The 12,403-nt window shown below is 43.3% G+C and overlaps 1 protein-coding gene across 7 annotated transcripts in view; it reads left to right on the top strand.

The window, feature by feature from the left end:
- Nucleotides 1-239: 239 nt before the first annotated feature.
- The window catches only part of TUT7 (terminal uridylyl transferase 7), a 44,460-nt gene continuing 32,296 nt past the window's right edge, over nucleotides 240-12,403 (top strand). For 2 of the 7 annotated variants that reach the window (XM_080371082.1, XM_080371083.1), the window contains exons 1-5: nucleotides 2,149-5,304; nucleotides 9,767-9,939; nucleotides 10,477-10,593; nucleotides 11,604-11,781; nucleotides 12,217-12,305. In XM_080371082.1, coding sequence (XP_080227208.1) covers nucleotides 4,809-5,304; nucleotides 9,767-9,939; nucleotides 10,477-10,593; nucleotides 11,604-11,781; nucleotides 12,217-12,305 — 1,053 coding nt within the window. In that variant the 5' untranslated portion in view covers nucleotides 2,149-4,808. Of the gene's footprint in view, nucleotides 5,305-5,344; nucleotides 8,849-9,766; nucleotides 9,940-10,476; nucleotides 10,594-11,603; nucleotides 11,782-12,216; nucleotides 12,306-12,403 lie in introns of those variants that run through there. The other 5 variants (XM_080371084.1, XM_080371078.1, XM_080371080.1 and 2 more) reach the window with 4 other exon arrangements.

Below are 12,403 nucleotides of genomic sequence, written 5' to 3'. Positions count from 1 at the left end.
CCACGCCTATGCCTGGCAATCCCAAACCCATTAGCACCAGTATGACAGGTTTCTGTCCCCAGATTGGGCCAGTTTATCTCACAGAAAACTTCAGTCTTTTTTTCTTGATGGGCAAGCTTTCCTAAAAGAAAACAGTGTGTGTTATACAGCACACAAAAAAAACCCCACCCCCTCACCCCACGCCCCCCCACCCCACGCCCCCCCCAAAAACCCCACCCACAAACAAACCCAAAACCCCACCTATATAAAAGATGTACTAAATACTTGTTTGAGCTAAATAAAAGTAGCTACAGAGAAACTGGAAATGTAACAGCTTGCTTTAAGATGGAGCAACAAGTCTGGCAGATTCAAGATCCACACTCAAGACATTCCAGAGAACGCATCTCTTCAGAAATAAAATTCTGTGATTCTGTGATTTGTTCATTAAGGTCAGCCTTATAATTTATATGGTCTCATGTTATTTGGTCTAGCGAGTTGTATTTCTTTAATATTTTTCAATTTCTCTCATTTTCTTTTTTTCACGACAAATTTAGCAAGATCTGCTAATTCTCTTTCCCATTTCAGTAGATTTGTATTTGGTATGCTAAGTTTACTTTTCCTCACAAAAGCTAATCGGGTAGTCATGCTAACCACTTAGAAAAAATCTCAGCTAATCAAAGTTCGGCTCTTCCAAGTATCATGGTATTTAGGACATATGACCCTTTTAGCTCACTTCCTCTTGTATTTGTCTGATCATAGAAATTGCTAGTCTTTGAGCATACAATTATCCACCTAGTTGAAATCCGAGAGTTTCACAAAAACAAGAGGAATTCTAGTTTCATAAAAATAACAGGAGGCAGTCTTGCATGGGTGTGCTGGTGAGGAACTTCCATAACACCAAACATTGTTTGACCCACCACAGTCAATACGACACGAAATGTGCAGAGCCTGCAGCCACTGAAACAGTTTTACGGAAGGAGGAAGGACAGGGCTCAGAAACTTTCTGTGTTTGGCACCCAGCCACATCTGCTCACAGCAATCGTTTTGGTAAGTTAAGCTATCCTTCCATGACAGGCCCTTGCCAGAGAGTATCTTGCCAGGAGGCTTTTCTTATTTTGAAGGGTCACATAGGGGAAAGCAAAAGTAATTTTGAAGTGCTCATGCTAAGCACCAGGCTACAAACCTGTAACGCCCTGTCTCTGAGAGGTAACTTAAGTAATTTTGGGAAGTCTCTGCTATTTACCTCCCTTCAAAATCCATATATTTTCACACATTTTGCTGAGGAGGTCTGGATTGGGGCGGGGAGATGAATTCTTACGAGGACCACCTCATGCAGTGGTTTAAAAGCGCCTCTTTCCCATAGTGATGGAAGCAAAGCAGCAGTAGGAAGAGACTTTCCTGAGCTGGGCAGAAATTAAGTAACTAAGAGGGCAAACAGGAACATGAGGAAGCTGTAAGTGGAAGAGGCTGAGCAGGTGCAAGCAGTATTCACAAAATACGCTGGTTACTTAATCCAGTAGTAAGGGGAGTACAAGTTTTTCCTCTAGAGGAAGCCAGGTCTGTGTCTGCTTCCCCACCTGCCCCGCCTTTTCCCACTTGCTGTAATTCGTGTGCTTGTCTATGGTGAATCAATTGCTCTGAACGTTAGTTAGCCGCTTCCACCGGGGCGGTTGGTGTGACACGGGGCTGGGCCCGGCACCCAGCGGCGCCCCCGGCGGGCGGGGCGGGCGAGGGTCGCTCCGCAGCAGCCGCTCGCACCGCACCGCACCGCGCCGCGCCGCCTCCGCCATCGCTCACGCCGAACCCGTGCGTTCATCGCTGCGCTCCCGGGAGGGCCGCAGCGCACGAAGCAGCCTCACCAGCGTAGCCGGGCTCCACGGGGCGCTGCTCGCCGCGTTCTCCCAGCTACGGCGAGGCGCTTCCCGCACCCCCCGAGGGACCCGCGCTGGCAGGGCCGGCCGCGGCATCACGCCCCCACCGCCAGCAGCCCGCCTGCCCGCCGACCCGCGCTGGGGATGGGGCTGCTGCGGGCCCCGCTCCCCGCGGGCGGACGCCGGCTCGGGCCCCTCCCGCCCGGCCAGCCCCGACATGAGGCTTCCCCCGCCGGTCACGAAGGCCGGGCCGGGCCCACCACGCCCCGGCGGCGGGCGGGGCCGCGCTCCGGCTGCCGGAAGACCCGGGCGGATCGGCCGAGCGAAGGGATCGGAGTCGTTTCCGCCGCCGCACAATGGCCGGGTGACGGTGGCAGGCGGGCCTTCGGCAGCCGGTGAGTGCCCTTCTCTCGGCAGGTGGGGGCCAGGCGAGCCTGTCCCCGGCAGCCGGCGGCGCTCCCCGGCGTCCTCCCCCCTTCGCCTGGGCCTGGGTCGCGGCCCGCCCGCTCCTCCGCCCGCGGGCTGTCGGGCTGCGCGGGGCGGGGGGCTGGTGTGCCGCAGTCCGGGCCGCGGCCCTGCGGCGGCCGCCTGGCTGCCCTTCCCTAGGCCGTTCCCTAGGGATAGTGCGGGGGGAGGCGGGAGCGGGGCGGGGGCCTCCGTCAGCCGGGGCGAGCGCCGAAGGAGGGGGCCGGGCGCTGCCGCGTGGGAGCAGGGGAGCCCCGGCCCGGGCGGCGCGTTTCCTGCGCGGCGGTGACGGAGGCGGGTGCCGTCACGCCGCCGCGGGGGTCCCGCCGGCGAGTTGGCCGGCGCTGCGGGCCCTCGGGGTGCCGCAGGGCGCCGTGCGGGGTCCCGCCGCTGCCGCAGGCATTCCCCGCCAGGCAGAGCCCCCCGCCGCCGGGAGCCCCGCGGGGCGCCTGTCGCAGCCCGGGTGGTGGCGGGCCGGGGGCGCCGCGTCCGGGAGCGGCTCTGGAACGGGCTGGGCTTAGGCTGCTCTGAGAACGGGTTTGACGAAGTTTCCCTCCTGGAATAGGAAGCAAGTTCACTCTGAGCGTTTGAAACTTCTTTCGGCTCGGCCGGAACGCTGCGGTGCCACGGCCGTGCGGCGTTCGGGCTCCTGAACTCGGTCTTCAGGACAGGAGCCCTGCCTGCTTTGTCACCCCTGCAAGAGCAGAAAACCTCTTCTTAAGTGGGCCATAAACGCCAAAAGCCTCAAGCCTATAGAAAGCAGCCACTGAGGTCCCCGAGGGTGCCTTTGGGGCTTGCAGAACTTTAAAAAAGGTTTTAAGAAAACCAGGTAGCCTGTTCGCATATTCAAGGCAACAGAAGGGCTTTTCCTGCACTTTAAGTGCTTCTTGTAAATGCCCTACAGCCTTCACTGCACCCTTAAGCACGGATATGCCTTTTGAAAGAGATAACCTTTTTGGGTTGATTGTATGTGGCTGTATTTAGATCATACGATATTCAGTGTTGTGACCGCTGCTGCTTACTTGTGTTTAGCTGGATTCTTCCAGCTAACCCCCCCTTTCACAATCCACACAGGTTTATGCTAACATTGGAGTTACAGCTCCCTGGAAATGCTTTACACTGAGAACATGGATGTGACTGGGGCAGGAAGGGCGCATTGGTACCCCAGATCTTTTGGAGAATAAGAGAATACTAAAATAGTTTGAAATACGAGTGCTTGATACTGAGTAACATGAGACCTCAGAATGCTGGTCTAAGTAAAACATGCGGAGTGCACTGGGAGTGCAGCATTGTTTCTTAATCATTGTATCATATTTGCCTGACAGACAGATTGCTACTCAGCTTCTACATCTCTATCTCTGATCACAATTTTCATTCTTAACAAGGTGAACGGTGTCTACTGTGCAGGAAGGGGAACATTTAGATGATGTAGAACGGTTTTGGGGCCATCCTTGTTATTGCTTCCTACATATTCTACATACTAGAGTCCCCTCAGTCATTCTTTCAAAGCTTTCCTATACTGAGTGGAGACTTTGATGTGGACTTTGAATAGTTTACTTGTCCTAAAGGCATCTAGGCCTTATGCCCTGGTTTCAGCAGGCACAGAGTTAATTTTCTTCTTAGTAGCAGGCACGGTGCTGTGGTTTTGATTTGGTGTGAGAACAATGTTGATGGCACACGGATGGTTTTGGTTGTTGCTGGCTGATGTCTATACCAAGTCAAGGAGTTTTTGGTTTCTCAGGCCTTGCCAGCGAGAGGGCTGGAGGGGCACAAGAAGCTGGGAGGGGACACAGCTGACCCAAACTAGCCAAAGAGATATTCCACTCGATAGAACATAACATCATGCTAAGTATATAAACCGGGGTGAGCTGGCCAAGGCCAACCAATTGCTGCTTGAGGACTGGCTGAGCATTGACCAGCAGAAGGTGAACAAATTGTATTGTTCATCACTTGGTCTTTTCCCTTCTCCCCTTTGGATTTTTTTTCCTCTCCCCTTCTCCCTCCTTTTCATTACAGTTGTTGTTACTATTATTATTATTATTGGGGTTTATTTATTTTCTTTTATTTCAATTATTAAACTGTTCTTGTCTGAACCCTCCAGTTTTATCTTTTCTAATTATTCTTCCCATCCCTTGGCAGGGGGTTGGGGGTGGGGGGGCAGTGGTGAGTGAGTGGCTGCATGGTACTAAGTTGCCATCTGGGGTTAAACTGCGACACCTTAATGTCCAAAAAAGACATAGGCTGTGTCTGCATTTTGTGATCCACCCATAGGTGTTAGACATTTTAAGAGAAGAAACCTAGCTGAGTTTGGTTGGAGCAAATTTTGCTTTCAACCAAGACTTGCTTGCCTTTATGGTATGCAGAACTAGGGCTTTGATTGTTGAGTTTTCCATAACAAACAATAACCAGTATTTATCACTTGATGAATTTTAAAATACAACTTTTAAAGTTTTTAGTTTCTAGGTGGAATCAATAAATTGAACAGCAATAACTATGGGAGAAGCTGCAAAACCTTGTTTTGCCAAACAAGGTAAAGAACAGGAAATTACGCATCAAGAAGAATTAAAAGGAAGTCCCTTGCAGAAAGTCTACCAAGTCATGGATGAATACGGAAATGGACGTAGCAATAAAAAGGATACTAGCCTGCAGAAGAAAAAGGGAACACCGGTTTATTGCGGAAACAGTACCAGGCGAGGGCTACATAGTTTTTTGAATAGCCCATATTCACTCAAAAACGTGACTTGCAGTCAAGGGTCAAAGTTAAATGATACCCAAAGAGACCAAATGAAGAAGTGGGTATCTGATGACCATCATGGTACTTCTGACAGTTGGAGAGAGTACAAATCTGTTGCCTGGTTTCCTGTGCATAGCAGGACAAGAAAGGACTCTTTGCATGAAGTTGAAGGTGCAGGAAACAGAAATGTAAGACGACAAGTTCAGGAAGACTTAATGAGTGAAGACGTGCCAGACACGCAGAAAGGAAACTCTGGTAATCAACATGCTTGGTTTTACGTAGCTGTCCAGTAAAGTAGCTTTATCTGTTACTGAAAAGTGAAATGTCAAGATTCACTGTTAAAGCAAAAAAAATCATTTTTGTTCTGTCCATATTGCAAACTATTGACCATACTGTAGCACTCTAAACGAGTTGTTACAGCAAATGATACAGAACTTGCTTTATAAATTTTGTTGCCTTTGTAAGTTAGTTTATGAGTGGTAGGAGTCAGTAGGTTTGCAACATCTGTGTAGTGTCCCTGTTTGCAGTTTTCTAGGTACGATTTGACTGAATATGTCAGGCTGGTAAGGGGTGTTTCAGTTAAGTTGATAACATGGTAAGATTTTTGAGTTCTGAGGTCTGTAACAACATATCTTAATGAAGATTGAAAAGAATGCTCCATAGGTACTGCCAGAACTTAGTACTAGCAACAGTAATACAGCAGTAACACAAAACTAATTGTCCATGCATATTGAACGTCTCTATGGGCAATTGCTACTAATAATGAGACTAGAAGCCCTATGTATTGAAATGCAAGGGAGAACAGGCTAAAGGAGGATAAAGTGATCAGTGTCCTAAGATCTTCATTGCATGCGAGTACTAGAAGGAAATGTAAGTAGATCAAAGCAGAAAGAGGAAACTTTAAAGAAGAGAATAATTAGACAAACTAAGAAAGACTAAGGTGCAGATGAGGTGCTGCTAACATGGAACAACTGCCTGTTAACAAGAGGTCTGTCTTGTTTTAGTTCAGACTGAGGACCAAAGACAGTATTGCTCTGCCTGCCCCCCAGCTGAGAAGTAAAGTTATTGCTGGTTGATGCCAGAAAATCCAGGAGTTAAATGTCCTTTCCCTTGATATTAGCTGTCACTAAAAAGGTAAACTGTGAGCAGGTGCCCAGTGTTTCTCACTGTTAGAAGTAAGTTGCACACTTAAGCTCGACCTCAGATGAGGAGAGAACAGAGTAGAATGCTTTTACAAGTTTTGTTCTTGAATTTGCTGGCTATAATGAACTTTTTTCTGTGAAACTTCAGGAACTCACTGAAGTAGGTTTTTTGGAACCACTGGCAAGCATACCTGTGAATTTATTCAGAAGTGAGCTACTGGCATATAGCAAAGGGCAAGTGCCTCTTAAAAGTGGAATTAAAAAATGGTATGCAACTTTAATCTTGGGGAAACCATTCTCAAGCAAATAATGTAACCTGCTATAAGTATTTGAAAGGCAGCAAAGAGATAAGTAGCAGTAAACATAGTTTTATCAAGAAAAAAGTATGCCAAGTCCTTCTAAATAATTTCTTTAACATAGTGATCAATCCCCTGTAGACATGGGAGAAGCAGTTAGTAGATACTGCTAATACTAGTACTGTAGTACTTTAGACACTATTGTGTGACAGTTCTGTAAGTAAACTAGAGAAAAATTCTCTAGATAGAATTAATACAAGAGACTTGCAGAGATGATTAGATAACTATACTCAGAAAATGCTTACCAGAGATTTTGTCAAAATTATAGGAAGCATTGAGCAAGCATCTATGGGGATTCTGCTCTGTTCAATTCTGCTGTTTGTTACACTGATGATGAGTGGACAGCATGGTTTTTAATTGTGTGCTCTTAAATTTTAATGTGCTATGGAGCTGGTAGGAATGGAATGCAGGAAAGCAGGAAGGTCAATTAATGTAACTTTGCACAATTGGAGAAATGACCTACGTATAGGATGAAATACAGAAGACACATGCAAATGCCATTGTTTAAGGAGGAATGTCAACTGTAAAAATAAAGAAGGAAAAGTTATTACAAAGTAGGATATCTGGCTTACAGCCTCATCTGTTGGAAAGATGCGTTGGGTCTGGCTAAGCCCCACAGCAGCCCTCAGTGCTGTGCTTGTGTCCATAGCTGTAAGGGTGGTGATAACACACCAGTGCTTTGGCTGCTGCTGAGCTGTGCTTGCACAGCATCAAGGCTGCCTCTCCAACCTCTACTACCACCACCAGCAGGCTGGGGGTGGGCAAGATCTTGGGGGGGACACACAGCCAGGACAGCTGACCCAAAGTGAGCAATAGGATATTCCATACCATATGATGTCTGCTCAGATACAAAAGCTAAGAGAAAGGAGGAGGAAGGCAGGACATTCATTATTTACAATGTTTGTCTTCCAGAGCAACCACTATATAAGTGGCTAAACATGACCTGCTGATAAGTAGAGAATAACATCTTTTGTTTTCCTTTGCTCCTGCATGCACAATTTTTGCTGTTGCTTCATTAAACTACCTTTATCTTCACCCACCAAGTTGGGTTTTTTCCCCATCTTATTTTCTCACCACCCTGTTCTGCTGAGGAAGGGACTGATAGAGTGACTTGGTGGTCACCTGGCATCCAGCCAAGATCAACCTACCACAGAGACACAAAGCAATGGGCCTAAAATTGAGCAAGAAAGGTTCAGATGAGGATTAAAGGGAAAGTTTTTAATGGTAAAGCTAGGGAAGTACTGGAGAGGTTGTCTAGGCAGCTCACGTAGTAGGTACCTGAAGGCCTGTAAGAACAGGTTGTGTGAGCATTGCTCAGGGCTGACCAAAGTTTATTTCATCCTGCTGCAAAGCACAGGTATGGCATAGCTTGCCTCTTGAGGTCCCTTCAAAATCTCTTAATTCTATGTTAAGTAGCAAACAATTACTTAAAATGTTTCTTTTAGCATTTCCTTTTACTTGAAATTGTCTGTGCAGTTGTCCCTTTCCTTAATGCCCTTTTACTGTAGCTCATAAGCAAGTTTACGGAATCTCCGAGACACTGATTTTTCTGCAGGAGCTTAAAATTTAACTTGCCTTTATTTAGTCATTAACCTATAATTAGATTGTCAGTGCTGTAAGTACTAAATATCAGAAGTATTGATTCACTTTGTAATTTTTAAGTTACTTAGTGGTAACAGAAATAATTGATTAGTAGGTAGTTGTCACATGCTTTCCTACAAATATATTCATTTAATACACACTTTTCTCCAAGTTCTATCTACACTGACCAGTAAAAATGTAGTCAAACAACTGTGGCTGGTTTTAGGATTTTGAACAGGATAGCATGAAACATGGAAGGGATACGTAAAGCTCAGAAACTCAGACTTCTGTTTCTGCTCTTCAGAGCTTCCTTTGGAGTACTGTCCCTGCAACCTATTAAACCTTAGTGCTGTTTATTCCAGAATAAACTTGTGCTGCTGCTGAAAGAAATAGTAACATTCTTGTCCTGGTCCTGTTTATACCAGCAGCACATGCAGGCTGATCATTGAACTGGTTTCAACAACTGGTTGAAAATAGACAAGCAGGTTGTTTCCCTTTGCCAATTACTAGAGACAAAAATAGTGGTCAAGGAAAAGAAACTTTGTAAATGTATTTGGTAAAGCAGTTTTGATTTTTTTTTTTCCTAAGTGATTATTACAAATGAAAACATGCTATAATAAGGGGTTTGGAGCCTAAGGAAGTTGCATAAACTTTCTCGGAAGCAGGGAACTTTGGAAATTCTATGTATCTGGACATCCTGTATAGCTGTTCAGGTGAAAGGTAAGGTGTGACCTGAAGTAATGTGTGAAAATCTGTCCTGTGTATATTCATTCCTGAGGTGATTTTTACAGGTATTCTTTGGACCAGTAGCAATTTCTGCTTCAAAATGATGGCAGAGTAGAAGTGATATTTACATTAATTTGTTCCAGAACTGTTGCTGTAAACATACAAGCTTTCTAAGCTTGTTCATTCTGCCAGTTTTACAGTTTTATTAAGCAATGTCTGAAGATACTTAACAAGTTCGTTATTTATTGACTTGTGTAGCCAATAGGGCTGGGTCTGTTTAATAATGTGAAGGCAATACTGATCTATATTCTGATTTAATTGGAAGGCAAGTGACATTAACAGACAATTACTGCTGGTGATAATAAATTGTTCTGTGTCAGTTAAGATGTGGCAGTGCTACATCATAGTGCTGTTAGCTCTTACCAATCATTCAGATTGATCTACGCTCACCAATTCTGTGATATTCATAGTGGTCTGTAGGTCAGTTCACTTTCTAGCTTGTTCATCTACCTAAGCCTTACCAGGCATCCTGAAATCTTTGGATGTATTCTACCTTTTCGTTATAATGACATGCAGGTATGTCTCAACTAGGCAGTAAAACCTATTGCATTTAGTTTTAAATTTTTGCCAAAAGAATTGTTTATCAAAGCTATCTAAATAACATCAATGCCTTCAACAGGACAGATTAGTGGCTTTTTTAGTAGTTTGAAACAAAGGTATTAGGTTATGACACAAGTACATGCTTTTGCTATTTTTAGACTTGCACAGAACAGATTATGAAACCATGCAGGATAGATGATTTGTATCCTTAGGCTCCCACATTAGTGGAATGGTAATTAAAGAAAAAAAATCAAAATGCTGTGTGGTATCCTGAAGTTACTTGACATATTTGCTCTCATGACTCTTTATAAGAAATGAAGTTTAGGAAACCAAGAAGACTGAGAAGAACTAGAAAAGATGAGTGTGATCAAGATGAAGTGGATGGTCCAGTCATAGATGAATCTGTGCTGTCGGCAAAAGAACTTCTAGGGTTGCAGCAAGCTGAAGAACGATTGAAGCGAGACAGCATTTATAGACTGAAGAAGGTGCCACTGTCTTTACTTGTATAGACCTCTCCTTTTGTCTGTGAATACAATATAGAGGGTACACTTTGAGCAATTTCTGTAAGTAAGAAGTCCAGTTATAGAATTGACTTAATGTACAAAGTGGGTGCTGCTAATTGTCAAGAGAAGGCAGGTTATCCTTTGGAGTTTTTTACTCTGGTAAATCTTAGTTTGGCAGCAATTTAAGCACAAGAAATGGCTGCTCCTTTAGTTAGCAGTATCATCAGATCACTAGATACTGAAGCAGTGAACCAAAAAAAAGTTTTATTGTATGTTTGTTCGGTTAATATATTCTTTCATGGGCATTGGGTATTTTTTACTGTAAAAGACAAGGCCTTGGGCTTGACTGACCCGATACAACTGTTCTTCTGGCATTGTATTTGATATGTGGAGTTAGGAAAGCTAAAGTGAGTATTTCTAGATTTCAGAGTATTACGCATTCAACTTAGCAAAGGTATTGAATGAAATGAAGGTGATATCTTTCTGTATTTTAGAGGTTTTTTACTATCTTTATTTTAGCAGCCTCGAAGCTACCCATCAGCAAAATACACCTGCAAATTATGTGATGTTTTGATTGAGTCTGTGGCTTTTGCTCATAAGCATATTAAAGAGAAAAGACACAAGAAAAGCCTAAAGGTGAGTTAAGGACAAGAAAAAGTATAAAATGCAGATTTATGAAACTGTCCTTACCCTACTAATAACAATGAAACTGCACTGCTTCTAAAATCATTACTCATTTAGTTTCTGCTGTGTTTGAATCTTATTAAAAATACCACTACTTGGTGATAGTGGTAGAAAGAGTAAACTCACGACCAGGACTTTGCTTCACCCTCGGCTTCGGTATTTAATTTGTACTTTTTCATGCCTATTATTATTAAAAGAAGTCCTCATTTAAAGGATAACTCAGTAATATTTGGTTACTGTTGACTGAAGTATGGTAAAAAATTTGTCCCAACTGACTCTTCTGTTTTGCTGTTCTGTAATTCTTATAGACTAGTTGTGTATTCTTCTTAGAGTATATTTCATTGGCCTACTTCAACACTGAAGAGTTTTGATCAAGTCTAGAGCAATGAGGGGGTAGCAATAAGCAAATACAGTTGGTATAGCATATTAGAAATTATAATATATATGTTAGGGTAAAGATGTAAATTCAGAAATAGTGTAAAAGTTAAGAAGCTGTGCAGTATTACAGACTTGTTTATTTGTAAGGAAAATAGGTTTGTTTTGAACAATAACATGAAAATAACTTCCAGCATAATCTCAATTTTACTTTCTTGTTTTAATTAAATATCTTCTGAACCTTCTATTTAATCACCTTGAAGTGGACAAAACTATTTGTCTTCTGTAGGTGTTCTGTTTCTTCCTCTTTAAATCCTGCTGTTTCCCAGTAAACAGATGATGAAAGAATTGGTGACTTTTTTTAATGTTCCAAATACATGTATATATATACACATTACTGAAGCCTCCTGGAATATCTGATTTTTTTATACCTGTCACAATGTCATACTCGGTGTTCTTGCTTCGAATTACTTCCATTATCTGGAAAACCTGTGGTGGTGTTACTTGTGTTGAGTTGCAGGCATTAATTCTAGCACATTGAGCAACTCAAGAAAATCATTAAAACATCAGTCTTACTATCTTTAAAGGAAAAGCAAGAAGAACAGCTGCTGACTGCTCTGCCTCCTGCAACACCTTCCCAGATACAAGCGATTGGTGTTGCTATTGAAAATGTAGTGCAGGAGTTTGGCTTAAATAAGGAAGATCTAGAAGAAAGGCTCAGCATTAAAACAGTGATGGAAAATTTATTGCATCAGAAATTGCCAGGTATTATTTAAAATTTGTTTTGGATGCTAGATATGCCAACTTCATGAGCTGTTTGGGGTTTTTTAAAGTGAAAATCTTGGCTAGCAAAGTTCTAAAACAGTGTATTTTGTTTCTAGTTTGTTGAATGACATGTGACAGTATAACCTTGTATCAGAGAATTAAATTACAATGGTGCTCATGACCCAAATGGACCTGTCGTAAAAGGTGAAGATGAACAGCACATGGACATTTGACCTTCATGAAAGCCTTTACAAACAACAGCATGAAAGGCAGGATTTACTAACACAGTTCTGTGCTGTCAGAAGACTCTTCTTCATTTCCTGTGGTTCTCAAAACTAGATGTAGGTTTAAGATCTAGTGACAATGGTGTGAAGTAGCTACTACACATTTAAAATCAGGTATAGAGTAAATGCAGTATAATTCTTTTTGTTACAGAGTGCTCATTAAGATTGTATGGCTCCTCCTATAGCAGATTTGGTTTCAAAACTTCAGACGTAAACATAGATATCCAGTTTCCTGCCAATGTAAGTAAGACCCTTTTATTAAGTAGGTCTAAATGGGTTTGAATGTTTGCAACTTTATGTAGATGATTGTTTAAATATAACTTGCAGTGTGGTGGTAG

This window comes from Falco punctatus (genome assembly GCF_963210335.1).
Source record: "Falco punctatus genome assembly, chromosome: Z".
Classification (NCBI taxonomy): Eukaryota; Metazoa; Chordata; class Aves; order Falconiformes; family Falconidae; genus Falco; species Falco punctatus.
The sequence above is the reverse complement of the archived record's forward strand: the minus strand, read 5'-3'. Positions and strand labels throughout refer to the sequence as shown.